Source organism: Adelges cooleyi, unplaced genomic scaffold (assembly GCF_023614345.1).
Source record: "Adelges cooleyi isolate 19-005CV unplaced genomic scaffold, UGA_ACOO_1.1 ACOO_flye_CR_arks_rails_tigmint_CR_PRNA_376, whole genome shotgun sequence".
NCBI lineage: Eukaryota > Metazoa > Arthropoda > Insecta > Hemiptera > Adelgidae > Adelges > Adelges cooleyi.
Window position 1 is genome coordinate 13863742 of NW_026096053.1, and position 19731 is coordinate 13883472.

At 30.0% G+C, this 19731-nt stretch overlaps 2 protein-coding genes and 1 long non-coding RNA gene across 6 annotated transcripts in view; 1 reads left to right on the forward strand and 2 right to left on the reverse strand.

The window, feature by feature from the left end:
* Positions 1 to 12052, reverse strand: part of LOC126840973 (uncharacterized) — a 34678-nt gene extending 22626 nt beyond the window's left edge. Inside the window, exon 1 of one of the 3 annotated variants that reach the window (XM_050577085.1) lies at positions 11998 to 12052. In XM_050577085.1, the coding sequence (XP_050433042.1) occupies positions 11998 to 12037 (40 nt within the window). In that variant the 5' untranslated portion in view covers positions 12038 to 12052. Of the gene's footprint in view, positions 1 to 1462; positions 2017 to 7815; positions 8180 to 11997 lie in introns of those variants that run through there. The other 2 variants (XM_050577086.1, XM_050577084.1) reach the window with 2 other exon arrangements.
* LOC126840982 (uncharacterized) lies at positions 4688 to 16690 on the forward strand. Of its 2 annotated transcripts, none has more exons than XR_007686121.1 (3): positions 4688 to 5401; positions 6556 to 6674; positions 16603 to 16690. It is a non-coding gene; the product is annotated as an uncharacterized LOC126840982 (long non-coding RNA). The 2 variants fall into 2 exon arrangements; XR_007686122.1 differs by having other exon boundaries at positions 4688 to 5205.
* LOC126840980 (natterin-3-like) lies at positions 14365 to 18544 on the reverse strand. Its single transcript, XM_050577100.1, has 4 exons — positions 18375 to 18544; positions 15857 to 16092; positions 15266 to 15409; positions 14365 to 14648 (listed from the first exon to the last, which is right to left on the reverse strand). Exons 1-4 carry the CDS (start codon positions 18379 to 18381, stop codon positions 14544 to 14546), a joined length of 492 nt encoding a protein of 163 aa, XP_050433057.1. The 5' UTR covers positions 18382 to 18544; the 3' UTR covers positions 14365 to 14543.
* Positions 18545 to 19731: the final 1187 nt, after the last annotated feature.

Below are 19731 nucleotides of genomic sequence, written 5' to 3' on the forward strand. Positions count from 1 at the left end.
GTAGGTTTCTTTGTTGGTTTAGACACTATTATCTAGATTAAGCAGTGTTTTAATTGAATTACTTATTCAAATATATAAATTAGGTAAATTATTTTATTATAATTTATAATAAGTTACTTTATGGAATGTATATGTATATATTTCATGACTATTAAATTAATAATTACAAAATAACTAAATTATATTACAATTAATAAACCATCAAAATATTATATCATAAAATAGAAGCCAGCATACCGTGGAACAGTAAGTAAATAGATGAGAAAATAGGAATTCAATTTTTATAAATAAAGCTTAAATACAGAATAAAAAAAAACAATATTTATATATTATATAAATCCAAGAACGGCATTCTTAAAAGGCAAACAAAGAAAAAGTTTGAACCTCGTTTTATTAAATTGAGGTAAAATTAGCATTAAGAGGAACGGAAATCGTTATTTATTAAGGGGCAAATGATAGGCCATGTTGACAAAAATAATTGATATAGTAACAGTTTAAAGTATGCCGACTAATTTTAATGGATAAAGATATTAAGTTTTTCTAGTTATAACATTTTTAAAATTATTTTTCTCCGAGTTTGATAAAAAAAATGGCTTTCGTAGAAGTAATTTTCTGCCGTTTATATAGGAGGGATTTCAATTTTTATTTTCTTTATAAAAAGCTATTTTCTACTATTTTCTCAATGGTGGCTAAAAGGCTGATTATTTATTTTTTAGAAAAAACTATAAAACAGTAAAAATATAAACTTTTAAAATACAAATTAAAAAACAGAAATAAAAAAATCGGCCATTTAGCCCCCATAGAGTAGATGTTAAACTTTATACCTAACAAAGCAACATTTAAGTAATATCAATGAATACTTAAAATGTTTAACAATGAATGCAGTGAAAGTACCAACATTTTTAAATACTTTTATACCTAATTAAACCACGTATACCTTGGAACCTAATTAATGACTACGGTAAATCTTTGTAACTACACTTAGTTTGTCCGTTTCTGATTATACTATTGTCTGTTGTACAATAAAATAGCCATTCAGTGGCCAATATAGTTAAGGCTACCAGTTGGAAAGGTTATCGATATTATATAGTGCATTGACATTGTTTTACTTTAGGACGCCGCCATATTAGTACCGCGTTGTGAATAATAATATGTAAACACCGTTTGTGTTAACCATCGACTGCCGTCGTCATCGTTTCTTATCAAAAGGGTCACGCCCGTCATTCGATTTAATAACAACAACGATGTACCGCAATTTCATGTTGCACGGCAATTTCCCCCTACCGACAATATAATTTAAATATAATATATTATTATATTTTAATTCCCACATCCTCGTCCGCCCGGTCGTGCATTCGAACCGGGCCCCATCAGGGTACGTTTAACAGGATTACAATATAATATGCGTCTTTTCCTTTGCGATAAAAATATATAAAACATAATATTTCAATCCTAACCGTACCTTTGGCGATTCGCTTGTTTTTCCTTTTGGACTTTTTGGACGGTTTGACGTCGCCTCCAAGGCCGACCGGCGACACACCGTCGCCGTTGCCGTTGAATATCTTTTTCGACGACAAGTAAATCGCTCGTTTCACCAGATAGTACAGTCCGAAAAATATCATAATCCAAAAAGGGTCGGTAACCAAAATTAAAAAAAAAAAAAACTAAAAATCATAAAAAAAAAGCACTACTCGGGCCGGATCGCCACAGACTTGGGCTGTTCGTTCATAGTATAACACTGACGGCCAATGGACCGCTATCGCGGATTCTGTGTGTGTGTGTGTATTTTGATTTTAGATAACAAAGCGATAACGGACACCGAAATTAATAGTAATAATAATAATTATTATTATTGTGATAATCGGCTAGTCGACGCGCGCACTATACTGTAGTTCGAATCGTGTGTCGGTGCGAAAATCATGTTTTTATTATATTCTGCAATATGTGAATATTAGAAAAAGGAGCGAGTACGATTTTTAATGTTTTTTTTTTTTTAAAAAAAACCGCGGTCTTCGTTCGTGGCTGGAGAAAAAACACTATACGTCAGAGCACGGGTACGGCGTAGATGTGTTGTGCGAGAGATGCTGGTCGGATGCCAAACGGGCAGATGTGACAGAGCGCAGAGGGCTTAGGCCCTGCCGCCATTGGTCGTCTTATTAATAGCTGCTATATACTAGCGTTGTTGTCCCGTCCACGAAACCAACGGGATTGTGTATAATTATATGATTTTTGATTTTTTTTTCTTTCACCGTTCTTTGTTTGATTATTTTTATAATAGCCCGGCTGTGCGGACGGCCGAGACGAGGAACCGAACACATATGTGTGTGGATTTTGGACCTCCCAAAAACTCCTAGGGTCCGCCGTGTCGAAAGACGTCGTTTTAATGGAGAAAAGTAAAAAAACAAGAAGCCTGGATAAAATCCGACTCGAATTTTTAATTTTCCGTATGTTTTTCTTGGCTTCGCTTCCATGCAGTTAACTATTACCTATGCTATACCGATATTGGCGGCGACATAGAACAACAGCAAAAGAAAAAAAAATTAAATAAACAGGAAACTCCGATATCCGACGGGATTAGGAGAACCAACTCAATTTCCTCCCTTTCAAGAGACATATGAATCATTCATATGTTTTACGGAACCCACCCGACCACACCTACAAACGTATCGTCCCTCCTTATCTCTTACTATAGGTCAACAATGAGACGGATTTTGATCTTGGTGAAAAAAGTCACACAAATTTTGAACCACGCCCTAGCCTTAAAGACATATTATTCATGTTCATTAAAAACCTTTTAAATTAAGAATAATTTAATTTACTAACAAATTCAAACTGGTCGATAACAAGTTTCAAAATCGTCTTTTAATCTAAAATAACATAAACAATTAACAAAAATGTTTTCATTAAGAAATCTTAAAAATTGTCATTATTGTAAAAGATATTTTTTAGTATTTCGCGTTAAATTGAGTATTGACCAAGTATTATAAGGTGCTAAAAAAATTACAAATGGAATAGTATATAAATATAATGCGACATAATTTCAATACACTTTTAATTTGATGCACTTCAAGTACTTACAAACTTGAGCAATATTCATAAAGACAGATAAAATTGGACATGAACTCATCCAAGAGCCACTTTTAATAATCCAACTAATTTTAGTCTAAATTAATATTAAGTTTTTCTCGCTACATAATTTTTAAAGCTCCTGCTTTCCGAGTGATGGCGACATTTTGATAATAAAATAACTATTGTAGTATTGAATGGATATAATTTCATAGAAACCTTACTCTGTGGAAGCTAATAATGACTATTTTTTTATATTATAGTTTAAAATTAGTGAATAAATAATAACCATCATACAGTTCTATTTAAGCGTAAATGTATTTTCAACAGTATATTGTATTTGACTTTCTAGCGCTCGTTAATAATTAAACATCTCAAATTCATACTCTGAAAATAAGGACAATACGAAAAGCGCGATAAACTGTCAGTTGTACATGTGTTAACAACATACTGTGATTATAAAAATAATAATAAAATGAGCTGCCAAGTGTTGGATATTTTTAACCATCTTTCCGTACTTTGGCGCGAAATAAGAGCGGGAAATTGAAGAAGTAAAAAAAAATAGAACCCTTCAAGAAAACATAAACAAAATTTGAATTAATAATAAACACCGTCAACGGATATGATTTGAAGATATTTGGACAGAGAAAAACATTATGAGCACTGACGATTCCAACTATCATTTTACAAAAAAAACCAATACAAATATGATGAACTTTTCACAAAATACTAAATTATTTATTTAATACAACTTTTTTTGGTAACTATTAAACAATATGTGTTTAGTGTACTTTACAAGAGTTGAGCAAAATCGTATAGAAATGATCTTGTATTAAAATACATTTTTATTCGTTAATCAAGTAGAAGTTATCCAAGTACAATTATTTACTCGGAATCACTTATTTGATATTTATTTAAAATAATTGTGGTGTTTGAAAAATATTTTTTTTAAAAATGCAATGGGGATTATGAGAGTAGATGATAAAATATTAATAATTTTTAATGGTCACAACGTTTATTTTTGTTTAATACAAGTTATGAATAGATATCGATATCGATCATACTTATTCAACTATAAAAATATAAAATTGAAAACAAAATATTAAACATTCACAATTGCTGAATTTATAACCCGTCAAGTTCATTTGAGCCAGATCTCACGTTACAAGTGATTACTAGTCAGGGATGAAAACGAATCGGACGGGTTATAAATACTTATAATATTATGCAAAATAATACTAAACTTATAATTTATATCTGTACCAAATAGAGAGCAAAAATTGTCTTAACCAAAAACTAAAACAAATACCACTTTATTTGAATGATTTTAATAATTAATAACAAATAAATAATTAATTATTTTCTCTTAAAATTGGGTAAATGAATAAAATCGTATTTACTAAGTTATTTATATACAATTTTATTGACATAAAGTATGTCTTATTGCTAGAGAATTTTTTTGTTTCACTTCAAGGAAATGGTGATGGGTAGGGAAGAGCACGGAAGGGAGGAGTCTGGAGAGAAGGTAATGAGAAGAGGATGGGGTTCTTATGGTGATAAGAAGATATTGATAATAATTGGATAACTTATAATGGGGATATTAATAAGCGAATCAGCTGCTAAGATACAAGCGGTTAGAATTATCTGGATTTGATAAGAAACAATCAGTTGGATAATGCCAAAAGCCATATAATTCATGATTTAATGTTTTTCCAAAAAGGGAAATATTTTTATTTTAGAATGATGATGATGATGATGATGGAAAATTCAATGATCAAAATTGAGATAAACCGTTATATCTATAATCTACGTCTCAAAGCACGAAATCAATTAAATAATTTACGATTAGTTCTTTGACCAATTCTATTCGGCGGACGTTAATGTCAAGCAGTCAGATTGGTGCATATTAACCCTTGGCAAATGCAGTTTGACAATAGCAGTACAGAAATGTTGGCACTGATTTTGCTTTCGTCGTTGAACCTTAAAAAAAAACGTATACTTGGCAACAGATGGTGGAAAAAAACAAACATGGCCGTTTGCATATTGCTCGTACTATGTTAAGACTACTCGGAAATCGTCCAGAACTTAACTCGTATCACTTTTGTATCGCACAATTTGCAAACTTTAACAACACTGCATGTATGTATGTAATATTATATAGTTTAAACGGAGAAAGTCGTTGTGAAAAAATCATGTTTATTATATGTGATTCCTTATGTGTACTTACTACTTTTTAAACAGGAAGTTTTTTTTTTTACACTAACCATAATAAAGAAATCATTGTCAGAGTTTGTTGGACTGCATTACTCGCTAGATTGCAATTTTTAATGGACAGGTAACAGGTTGCACGCCAGATGATAGTATATAATATTTTAGAAAACTACAATAGCTATATTGCTTGTGATTAATTTCCAGGAAATCGTCTCATTAGTTAAGTCTTAATTTTCAGGCAAAAAAAGTAGTATTTATCAAGACGTCAAAGAGCTTTATTATTTTAATATAGAAATATTTGTTTTAAAAAACCAAAAACAAACTAAAAAAAAAATATATATAATTACAAATTACTTTTCAACAAAAAAAATTGTCTTAGATAATTTAAAATTTATTTAATCCTACTTTGATCCTAATTATTTTTATAATTTATGTATAACTGTTGTTATTATTTAATATTGTCACGATCATTTCTATACTATTATGTTTTCATTAAAATGAATACAATTATTTTTAAGATAATTGATTGCAAACATACACTTGAATATATTTCTGATCTTGAATACTTTGGTAACCCCTAATTATTATATATAATGATATCTACCTTAAAGATGACTTAAAAAGTATTTTTTACTAAGCCAAAATTCAAGTTGATTGAGTACATCGATAGAATAACAAGACACAATTGCAAATATTATAATATTATGTGTTGCTCACATACAATTACATACAGTGTAATAAATAATAATAATATTAACAAAAACTACATTATAATATAAGTATAATTTTTTTTTAAATAAAAACTTGTACATACATTAACACCGCCACATATGTTTATCACAAAATAAAATGAATAATACACCTATCTGGACTGTTGTATTAATGTGCAAAAGTAATAATATTTTTTATTTTGTAATAATTTCACGTCATATGTTATGTTTACAACTTTTCGTTTTAAATTCTAATGTCTGAGTACACACTATAGTACTAGACTATATTCTATGGCCGAAAGTTTTCTTTAAATATTTTTAGAGCGTTTTTCTCGGTTTTGAAGGGAAAGGGTGAACTTTTATATTTTTTTGGCCCGATAAAGTCTCTTTAGAATCCATACACGTCTTACTACCTGAAGCACACCATTGTATAGACATTAACATTTAAATTTTACCGCTATTCCGGGTGAACACTGTATGTTGTAGACTTGGTTGTTATTGTTGACAATCGCCCAGCATAATTTATTGGTTTTTTTTTTCACCTCTTAATAACTGTTAATGTTTATAGTCGGCCAACAACAAGCGAGGAGACAAACACAAAATCGATAGGCGTTATTTGAAATCCATTAGTCGATTTCGAAAAGGAAGAAAACGCTCATATGCACGTGATAATGCACACCGTGTAAAGTGAGTGTATTAAGTCACAATTCAATTATTGCTTCTCGACGTTCACAAAGCCTACACGCGGCGAGAACGGCTTGTGTATAATATAATTTATACATTAAACACACACACATAATATAAGTACCATAGTGTTTTCGAGTGCATCGCGTTGTGTTAACGGGCCAGTTTGATGAAAACCATACAAGTTTTTTACCATTTTTGGTCGAGAAGAGGTCCCAGAGGGGGGACCACTCGCTTAATGCATCGATCCAAGTACATTTATAATCTTCGTTTTTAATGTTATTGTAAAAACGATTGAAAAACATTTTAAAAATTGCAATTTTTTGTCCAAAAATAATTGGTTAACTAAAAATAATTTTGAAATTGTGCCACGATCAATGTTTTTTTAAGCGTTATGAACAACTCGAATGTTTAGTGGAACTTAAAATCGGAGAACGTATTCTTGGGAACGCCATGTTTAAAGTAGAAACATAATATATTACTTTGTAATTGACAATTGTACACAAATAGAGTGTGTAGGTGTTAAAAAAAGTTTTAAAAAAAATATTCCTATCAAAATAGATACGTTTTTTGTTGTGTTACTATACGAGTTTACAATATATTTTTGCTTAACGTTATGATGTTTTATAGAAAAATTGCTTGTACAATGTGCCTTAATATTTAATAAATGCTAGTCTAGAGGCCCCTTAAATATGGGTTCAATAGTTAAAACTTAAAAGTATAATACTATGTACAAAGCAGCGTTCAAACTTCAAACGTGCATTGAAAACGTTAGAAAGTATTGGGTTTTTTTTAACATGATAATGATTTTAAGGAGGGGGGTGTCATCTGAGGCAAATTTTTGAGACATTTTTCGAGTCATGCTATATTTATTTATTTGTTTATTCGATTTGTGTACTCAATTGATTTACTCGATCTGTTACTTTACTCACTTATTTACTCATTTACTCAGTTTTTTATTTAACTAAACCTAAACGCGCTTCTGCTTTTCTGGGTTTAACACAGTCAATTGTCACAAATTTATGTGGCTTTAGTTTGAATTTGAAGTGAAAAAAACACGAAATTTCAACAACCCTCGTCGACGGCGGGTTAAAACGAAACTTAGCATAAAAAAAAAAAATTAAAATTAAAATTTCCCACTCACTAGGGTTGTCCGTGATGTCGTTATCGTGGCCTTCCATCGGTAGGTACCTCTATTGGGCGAATCGCACTAGACCGACGAGGGTGTTTCCAAAGGGTCGTCCGGCGTGACTCATTTTTTTCGATTGCGAACCCACGGCGGCACCACCACCGCCCTCGTCTTTCGAACAACAACACCGACAATCATTACGATTAGCACTCATACTTTACCTAGTGCAATGTGTACAAGAAACAAAAAACGACACTTAATGCTCGCCCGGTACACGGCGGTCGTTAATTACGGTACGGTTCGATATTTACTATTGAAAAATGTAACATAATCGTATTATAATAACAATAATAATATAAGACGGCGCTTACCGTGTAACCACTGCGTTGGGTTATGTCGTCTTCGGTCGGCGCGAGGTTGTTAGTCATAGGCACACGCGCCCCCCGATCGATAGCGGCCCACTCGGTGCGATGTGCGCGCTGACTTTTTCGGCTGGTGCAACTGGTATGTACATACTATTGTTGTACTATTATTTTACTATAAAAATAACAGTATGAATGGTGCTGTGCAGCACAGCAACAATCCCGAAAAAAGGAGAAAAATTAAATTTCAATACCAATCGATGAAAAATATTGTCTTATTGCACAAACACAAAATCAAAACGTTTTGGTTGTGGCGGTATTTATCATCAATGTTTCAAAATCTAACTGAAATCAGAATCATATGCATTTACACCCGACTACCATAATCTACGAGAAGAAATTGAACTTATTCGGAACACGGCCAGTAGAATTTTGGCTTTTAAAGAAAAGCTAACTTAAAACGTACGTTGAAGAAATGTCTAATACCTAATGTTAATTTTTTAAAAGTTCGATACGACAAGAAGAGAAAAAAAAATAGTATATTTTCTAACGATACTGCCATACTGGTATAATAGAAACTAATAAATCACAATTCCTGAATCAATTAAAATATGTTACAAACATGAGATAAACCATCGTTTCAGTAATTTCAGAGTTTTTTAAAAATCCGTAGGCAGTTTCTCTTAAAAATTGATTAGAAATTAATAGAATACCCGATTGACTTACAGCGAAATATTACATTAAAAGATATTTTTAATGGAAAAAAAAATGTAATCGACTTAAGGCAAACGTTTAAACAGTTTTTGAAAAAATCAAAGAGTTAACATAAAAAAAAATTATCTTTAGAAATATTAGGCTGGTTAGGTTAATAAGTGTCAATATTTATTGGGTACTTTTTTAGGGGCATAATTTATGATATAAAAACATTATTCTAACCTATGAATTCAACTGGAAATGACTGAAAAGAGTCGTGAGTATGGCGAGGAAACTATTTGAATTCAAATTTGTTTTTTTTCTAACCCAAATAATACGAGTTGTACCATTGCGTTTGAGTTAGACTTGTGTACATATTAGGTATAGTGTTTTGTAAATACCCACGTAAAGAAAAAACCTGTTTATTAGATAACTGGAAATAAAATTAAGGTAAACACAACAGCTCCACGCACAAGTCGCAAGTCAAAGGAAATAATGCAAACAAGTAAAATATGTTTATACTCGTTTTGGATCTTTTTGAACAGATGTTGTGTTTGATGTTTTCATTTTTGGACTGAAATATAAACGCGCATAATATAATTTTATTATCTCGGCATGCCACTTAGAAATTTTAAGTGGTTACTTCCCTTTTGGAAATACCGTGCCAACATTCAATTACCGACTGCGAAATGGGTATAAAATATAATTACTGTAAAGACACTTATTGAACTTCATTCGATTAATAATCGTTTATTAGACCACCTCATCTCGCCCAAAGCTAATATACTTATTTACATATAATGGCATTTGGTACAGTTACTTAAAGTACTTATTTTTAATGTTTATTGTTTTTACTCATGAAAAGCTCACAGACAACAAGTGTGTGCCAGTCATGTTACAAGAATTACAAGTAGTACAAAAATTGTTTGCGTAATTTGTATATGAATCAGAGCTAGCAAAAACCTGACCCAAAATCACAACCTAAAAAAACTTCCCCGAAAATATTCAAGTAGGTAAAACATAGCCTGTTTTTTTCTCTCAAAATTTGATATCATTAAATTATTATTTTTTAAACATATTTGTATACTGCAATATAATTATTAACGTCATCGATTATGGATAGTAAATCTTTAAAACAACACAGTAGGCAAAGATATGGTCTGTAGAAATTATAATTCATTATAATATATGAATAAAAGTGATCAAAACAAATAAAAATTTAAAAAAACGCTTTGGATCAAATTGTAATAAAATATTTTACACAGTTTAGTCTAATTTTCAGAAGTTCAACTCAAGAACTGTCGAAATTGATTGTTGAAGATCATATTATGTTTTGTACAACGCAAAACATTTATAGAGCATACTGCACAGCCAGTAAACAGTAGACACTATATTATGGTGTATTATTTTTAATTTTGATTTAAGTATTTGTATGCTTTTTAGTTATTAATATTATTATTGATTGTATATTAATTATACAGTTTCACCAGTTTCAAACCCATTATAAAACATGATTCTTATAAATATTTTTGTAATAAAAGTTTATTTTTCTTCTTAAAGAATATTCAAGACACAGAAGGGTGTTATGTGTTTAAAAAAAAAATATCTTAAACAAGTATGTAAGTAATAAAACTCCGTACCGTCTTGGTCTTTCGTATTAAACTACAATCCTTCCAGACCCTTCTTTTGGAAATTTTGGAAGAAGTCGACGGTCTAGTACCATTTCATTCCTTTATACTCTTGGAATATATCACTATTATCATCATCACCGATATCTAACCCGTTTGTCGGTTTGTCTGAATTTAAATTGTAAATTATTATTCGTTTACACATTATTCTCTTGGTGGTCGACCAAGAGAGGGGAGGATTTTATTTTTATTGCCGTCGTTTGGGCCGGATGGAATTTGCCATTACTGATCGACCGCTGGATATTATGCATAAATATGCGCTGTTTATATACGGTATGTATAGGGTGTATCAGTTATCACCGCAAATATCTGACAGACCAGCAATTCAAACTGATGTCAATCGTTTATACCATCGCTTGATGCACACTGTATATAGGGCCTAACCTATACGTGCATACGACTTGGATGGTTATTATCACATTATTATTTTATAGAAATGGGTTCCATATCGATTATAGGCGATTGCAATAGTACACATTTGTTTCGACTATTAAGTACATTTTTTTTTTTACTATTACAAATATTTTTTGGCTGTACCCAATGTAACTTGTTTAACATGAATACGTATTTCGACTGGGGTTTAACTTATTATCGACCAGTCAAAATGTTTAACAAATTATAAAAAAAAAAAAATGTTATCAAATATGTACATTATTATCTAAAAAACTTAAATCCATTAGGCTTTAACATATAAGGGATGGGGTTATATTTTTTTAAATATATTACATTTGTCCCAACTAATATCTATAAAAGTATAAAAAAAGTCTAACATATTTTAAGTTATTAACAAGGCCACAATTAACCCGGTACAAACGACCCTACCATTTTGTATCAAAATACAAATCAATTTTTGTTTTAAATACATTTTTATTTGACTGTTAAAAATATTCTGTTATTTTAATTTATTATTAAAATAAACAACTAACTATTTAGAATTGAAATTGAAAATGTATTTTAACCATTGTTTGATATTTTGTTATTTAAATACAAATGTACCTGTTTGAAAATATTTTTTGGATATTTGTTCAAAATAAAAATATTTAATTATTTAAATAAAAGATCATTTTGTATTTTTATTTAAATAAAATATTATTTAATTAATGGCCAGGTCGGATACAATCGAATTTGGTTTGTAGTAGGACAACAATATGAGATTTTCTGCTAACATTACATGTAACATTACCTATCAAAAATTTTCCTATAGAAGATTTTTTTTTTTTACTTTTCGGTACAAATGTTTTAATTTGTATTCCTGTGAGAATATCAAGCACAAGCACAAACAGGCGTTTAGGCGGAATGACTATTTATAAGCCTAATAAGTTTAAATCTACATAACTATACAAGTGATGCAGTAGCAAAGATTAGCCAATTTGTTGGGTTAACTAAGATTTAACCGGTTCAGAATTAAATATTAGGATTAGAGTAATAATGTTATTCGATAATATAATACTCACTATTCGTTGTACAGTCACGAACGGCATTCAAAAGCCCCATTCAAAAACGTACCAACAAAAGTTCTTGAATGGATAATACAAAGACCACAAAAGTAATGTGTTATTATGGTTTTACATCATTTTTTATTTTATGCACTATAAAAATTTGCGTTATGACTTCTGTAAAATCCAATATTATCATTTTTTTTTTTTACACAAAATAATTTATAATATTGCTAAGATAGGACAAATCGCACAGCGAATTTAAAAGCAAACTAAAACAATCCATTCCGCAGCATATTATAATGCGTTAACTTGTGAATCTAAAAATAACCGTCAAAGTGATATTTTTACAAATGATGCAATTTTTTGCAAGTGGGCGACTTAAACGATTACCACGAAATATTTGCCGGGCCATTGCAATAATAATACATTTTTGATCAACTATAATACAATGTAATGTTTTCTTAAACAATACCTACACATTGTGCGTTGCCAACAATCTGGCAGTTTATTGTATTTTATAAGTAAGTACCCGAGTAAAAAAATCTTATAACGTTATTTCATCATGTGAATAACAATAACATTGTCGCATTATATTATTATTAATATTTTTGATGATCAACCAAATGGTTTCTTATAATCTATGTAGATTTTTATGGGTTTACGCTTGACTGCATGGCAACAAATTAAAACAGCTTTTATTACCGACTAATAAAATAAATTGCACGTTACACCTAATAACTGCAATACACTCATACAAAATGAGCACAATATACATATGAAGTAAAATAGTAAGTAACTTGTTTGTTTTTCTCTTAAAGTACTGTGTGTGTACAGTGTATACGTTTTTTTTAACAAATATATTACCGAAAAAGATGTGCGAAAATCGTCGAATAACAATATTATTGTTTACAATGGAGACCCGAATGATTTAACTGATCGTCGAGGATTTTGCTATGATATCGAAGCATTATGGTTTACACAGAACATTGATTTGTTCGGCTTTCGCCAAAACAAAAAAAAAAAATCCGTCACGTCATTTTCAAACGACCGTATAAAAGCGTATTATGGTTTATATTTTGTCGGCAGCGTTCAATGTTAAATAATAGGAAAACGAGTGTAATAGCGGCTTCTGGCGGTCATTATTCGAACTATCCCTTGTACAAATATATAAACCCCTAAAAACTTAAATACAACGCCTTACCTGACCAGTCAAAACTAAGAGTTATCTAGTCAAAACAAATTTTTTTTTAACTTAACTTAACTTAATTATGTTTTAACACGATAATGTATTTTGGCTTAGTTTCGTCACATAAACCGTGCAATGAACATTTTGATTCACAAAAAAATTGGTACTTTCTTATCTTTGATAACAGATATTCAAAGGAGATTAATGATAAGGAATAACTCATAAGAGAATATTGATAACCGTTTAATTGTTGAAAAACAATTATTGTAAATTTTACTAAATACAGTGTTCAATTTTCAAGTATAAAAAATTGTACTATAACATACCATTTATTGTTATAAATAGGTGATATACGGTATTGATTAAATTTATACTTTTCTACACACATTACTTATTTGTCATGCATATATGTTTCGGTATTATAACAATAGAATATACTACTTTGAGTAATTTGTATTGTTTGACTTAATAAATTATTCAAAAGAAGACTTTTGATTTAACCTATACAAATATTGAAATTTTAAATTTATGACCATGCCTAAATTATGGTTCTTATTGCTTATTATTAGTTCTATATTAGGTACTGTATAATAGTGTTATTTTATTGAAGTATGGAATTACATTATATTATGGGTTGTTTTGTAAAGGGTTTATTGATTTAAAAGTATGATTTATAGGTAAAATATGTATGGACGAAAAAAGAGTTTCATTTAAAATAATATTATTGCGTGTACTTTTAAAATGTTAATGTGCTCGTTAGTTGCATATTTTAAGGTTTTTTAGTGTACACAAATCCGGACTTTGCTTATGGCTAATCGACGATCGCCAAAGTCTGTCTAATTGTTATTAAATGTAAAATCTTGACAAATTGATTCTCTGTCCTTGATAACCATTTGCATTTATCACAGTAAAAATCCCAATTTTTTTTTTTTAGAAATGACCCTATGATATTATATTAGAATGATGTGGTTATACAGTTACCGAAAAACAATATTTTTTTCATAAATTCCTCAAGTTTCACACAGTGACACAGAAACCAAATTAAATGCATAAATAGTAAATGGCTAAAAAAAGTTATAATACCTCATTTTTTATCCATTATTATAATCTGGTGTTAGAAAAAAAAGTGCTGCACCCATTACAATATAAAAGAGTATAATATATTATTCATCTATTCTCCTAATCGAAGTAGGCAGTAATGACCTTAATGTTTAATGTCGTTTAATTAAAAAAAAAAAATTATTTATTATAAGTAATAACTAATAAGACTTTTACAATAATATTATTTGTAACATTCTACAGTTCACAATGTGTATAAAAAAAGTTACGACGGTGCTATTCAAAATTTATTTTGTCAAGATATTTTATTAATATCTCAATTAATTGTCATCGGTGGACGATAGACTAGTATCTCGAACTCGTCAATGGCCACCTCTTCGCCGTTGTACGGTATATACAGTGCACTGTGGCTGGGTTGAATCTAAAAAAATAAAATAAGACAATAGGTTACATAATGAAATTATCGTTTACTCGTTGGCTGTGACTTGTGACAGTATAACTATGAAACTACACATCTATGCTTTTTCAAGAAACCATAAAAAAATCTTCAATCAGGCCTTGAAGGAAAGAACATTATTACGCACATGTTTTATACGATTTTCTGTCTCATCATCTGTTATCAGCTTTATTATCTTTTCAATAATTTATTATCAGCTATTCATGAAATATATATCTTCTCCCCACCTCTTCCACGCTTATCACTATGCCATTCTCACCGCCCAAAATCCTCCTCTCAAAAATTGGATGTATTATGGTTATTGTTTCAAAAAAAAAAAAAAGTGAAATTTTAATGTACAATCAATTATTACAATAAATGATGGACTTCTCTTTGGTCCATCATTTAACCTACAAACGAAATGATCGAAACCTCAATTATGACTATTTAGAAATATGTGCATTCCTTTTTTATTTTTGGGCGGCCCGACAGCACTCGGTAATGGAAATTTTACTTTTTTTCTACACCGCTTTTACAAAATATCTTCACAAACACAAATCACAATGTTCAATGTAACTATTTTTTATAAAAAAAACTATTACTTTTCCCGGAGTCAAAGTGCCATCGTGAAGTGCTCGTCCCATGTAAAGTTTTTCGCCTTCTAACGTGGAGCCGATAACGATAGCATTTGGAGGGATGTTGTTACCCTGTGTTGTCTGCCATGCAACGCTCGCATTGCATAAAACCTACAAAATTAAACCACAACAATGTAATGTTATACAATTATCGTTTATTATAAAAAAAAAAATTATAGCCTATAGAATCTACTACCCACATACTACTACCACTTGTTTAATCGTAGTTTTGGGAATTCAATTCTGAAAACTATTATACTAAAAGATCCAGAGTGTCATTGATTTTATCAATTTCAGTTTTAATTATTTCCTAAAAACTGTCTCCCTCCCCTCTCCTTAATTCAGCCCCCTTGTATACTGGATTCCTTTTAATCAATAGAGCTTTAGGCGTCTGCCCTTGCGATGGAAATTATGATTATTGCATGGAACGTTTGCAGACTGCTGTCAATAAATGTATCATAAACTAGAACAGTACAGGACGTATAGACAGTATGGTTACTCTAGTTTCGGGATACGTTTTAGACACACAAGACCTTAACGGAGTGTAATTTATCCGACCTCGTAGTGACTCATGGCGTGCTCGGTGCCTCCCCAGCAAACGTAGGCCGTTTCGTGGTTTGGATTTATTTTGGCGGGCAACAAGTCGCCCTCGTGGAAAGCGCGGCCGGCGTACAAGCGGCCACCGTCTTTGTCCATGCCCACGTGAACGGCTCCTCTGGGCAGTGGATCGCCGGCGTTGCAAGGTACCCACGTTATGGAGAGGTTGTGGTCCACTGGCGACCAACCATATCCACCTGAAAAAGTCAATCATTTCCAATAAAAATCCATCTATAGACCTATAAAAAAGACCTATATTGATGGTAGAGAGAGAGATCAACATTGTGTTTTTCTAAACATAAAATCCATAGTGTTGACAATTATTTTTATAACACATTTTTTTATTTATAGTACAAATAGGTATAGGTCATCTTAAAACATTGACATTACCATCAATTAGGCTGTATTATATTGATCAGATTTTATGCGTGTGACTCGGTTGTGGTTAGAATGAAGTTTTATAGATTTAAAACCAAGAAATATAAAAAATAAAAATGTAATGTGACATATTGAATTTTAAATTAAACGTACAACTCGAGGTGTACAAATTAATTGAAAACAATTCGGATTTTAGGCCGAGGTTTTGTTAATTAGGGACATTCCTAATCAGAGTACATCCTATTAAAAATTTAAAATAATATCACCAATTTTTTTACTTAAACTTACTATGGTCTCTCTAAAATTGTTTTTTTTTCTTTTTTTTACAGATTTGATATCTATTGCCATATTTGCCACAAGCTTAGCCGCACTGTTTATCTGTATTAATTCCTATAACTTATTATTTATTATCTCTACTTTTTGAATTATTATTGTTTTTGTTACAATTTTTAATATCATTAAAATGTATTTTGCAATAATATTTTTATATAAAATTTTATATTTATCTATATATCTACAATAATGTGTGTACCTGTTTATAAATGAAATAATTCTTTGTATCCTTTGTAATACCTTTATTTACTTACTGTATGATATTTTAATTATACCGTAAGTATTTTTTTTTTTTTGGCCCATAAAATGCATATATTTTGTTGTAAATTGTTTATTACTTGAGTACTACTGGTTGAATGTAAATGTGTATGTATATATGAAATATCATATGTACCTATATGTTAAAATGTATTTATCCATGTATAATGTATGTAACCATTAGTAATTAAATTTGTACATGAAGTGTAATATTTATCTAGGGTTTATACATGTATAATGTGTGCAATGTGTAATCTATTTGTCACGAAAAATGACAAGTGACATTAAGTAAGTGCATGTTAAAAATCAAAAATTCAAAGCTCGAGACATTTTAACTTTGTAATTATATGGTACGTTGAACTTTAATTAAATACATTCATCTGCAGTTGAAATGCAACTTGAGTCTAAAACATTAAATGCAGAAAGCAAATATGTCTACCAACTCAAAAAGCACGTCATAATAATTTTTTCCCACCCTGTATGTATAAGTTAGAATCAGTCTAGTTAATATACTTGACGACGGTTTTGTAAAGTTTAAACGTAGATTGTTTTTTATTGACAAAGGAAGTAACAGAAGACGTTGGAAGGAATACGAGAACGCCATCTACGTTTAAAAAAAAGCGATACATACAAAAATGTTAAGTACATTAAATTTAATTTAATACCAAAATAATTCTTCGTTTTGCCTCAGGAGAGACTCTTGACGAATATAGATGTATATATAGGTATTTAAAAAAAAAATTATCGATAAAATATGTTATAAGTATAATTTAAAAAAAATATTTTATAATATATACCGTTATTCAAGCAACAAAAATATATAAACGCTAAACATGAGTGCAATATTATACCGGTAATAAATATTGCCTATTGGTAAATACCTACCTTAATCCGTGACTTTTTAATTTTTTTGTTTTTTTTTTTTTTAAGAAAACAATTTAATGTATTGTTTATATTAATTATTGTACACGTTTCAGGTTTGAGTTACAAATGTCAGTTTCATTATAATATTTTAGCACAATAACAACGCCGTAAGACCGTCGAAGAAAACAATATTGTAATTTTCAATTTAAACATACATAATATTATGTACTATCATATTTATAGTTATTATTATGATATTACAGAACGTTTCATTAACAGAATTGACTAACGGTTATGTATATAATAGACAAATAATAGGTACACTAATTTTATTTTCCAATAACAATTTCCTTTTAAAACGTACATACAAATATAACATATTTTGATTTAAAAAAAATTCTTCTGTTAGTTATCGGCGCAATTTTTACGAATTTAAATTAGTATTATTAAATTGGTCATGGCCAATAGAATTGAAATATTAAAACCCAGGCCTTTCACTGACTGTTTTTATACTTAAATTGTTTGTCGTTCGTATATTATATCTAGCGACCACCGAATTGCGCCAAGATACTCTTAGTCGTTATAATATTTTTAGTTTTTAGATAGAAACAAAACATTAAAAAAAAAACGATCCGTATTTACTTACCGATCATACTGTTGAAGATAATTACACTTCACTGTATTCGATGTGCGACCGAACTTTGAGAGTTAAAATCGACAATTGGCCTATATTAACGAAAACTTTCTGTGTAGGTACATACACTGCGGCCTTTTGTTCTCGAGTGTCTAATGTGTTTAAACCTGTATGAATAACACATTTTTAACGCACTAGCAAATAATATTGCACACGAAACGGAGATTTCAATTGTTTTACAAAGATAAATTCGTAATCTTGAGTGCATGCTATATAATATAATAATATAATGCTAATTAGATTAGATACGTTCTCTTTTTTCATACACACTGCACACACACACAGTCTCAAGAAACGTCATACATATTGTCATTACCTACTTATGAGTACAATTATTCGAGCACTAACCCAATGTGTCATTTTAAGGTGCAGCAGGACAAGACTAGTGTCCTGAGAATTTGTGATTATGAATTTTTAAAAGCTATTAAAATATTACTTGTATTATTTTAAACGAAAACGTGGGGCACCTGCAGTGTAGAGAGTAGCTGTCGTTGAGAAACCTCACACAGCAGTTCATTTCATTTGCAGTGCAATACAATAATTGATAGTGACATAGATGAACTATTCATGCATCAATTATCTATTACTTCATAGTTACAGTTCATACAATGCCAGCAGTCATTGTCCAGAGGTCATAGGAAAAACTTAAAAAAATTCAACGATAGTAGAATAATTTCTTACTACTTCTATAAAGGATGGACAACTTAAAGCGATTTGCTAGTTTTCTCACAAATAATTTCCAACTCTTTTGGTTAGATATTTACAGAGATCTATTCTAATTTCAAAAATTTGAACTGAAACTTAAATATATATTTTACTAACTTTTAAAATTTATCGAGTTATAGCTAAAACAAATTTCTTGAAATGTTGTTTTCCGAAATGTCCAAAACTGTATTATCTGTTTTTAAAATCGAACATAATTTAGTTTGTCTTTCAAATTTAAATATATATTTTTTAAATTATGTATACTTATGCTAGTAAAAGCAGAAATTACTAATGCTTGACACGACAAAATAAAAATACAAATTTTTCTTAAATGTGTTTTTATGATTTACATATCTATTGAAAATATTAGAAAAAATTAGGTGATGTTTTGACCAGTGTCTTAAGTTTAAAAATCGCACATGCGAAGTGAACAAAAATCATGTAGACGAATTTTGAAAAACATGTCATTTTATGTGAGATTTATTGGAGCTCTGAGTAGTTAAGCCTAGAGCTACGGTGACTAATTAGTAATTTTACATCATTAGTTTTGAAAATGAAAACAAATAGTATGGACAATAAAATACATTTTGGTCAAAAACTATAA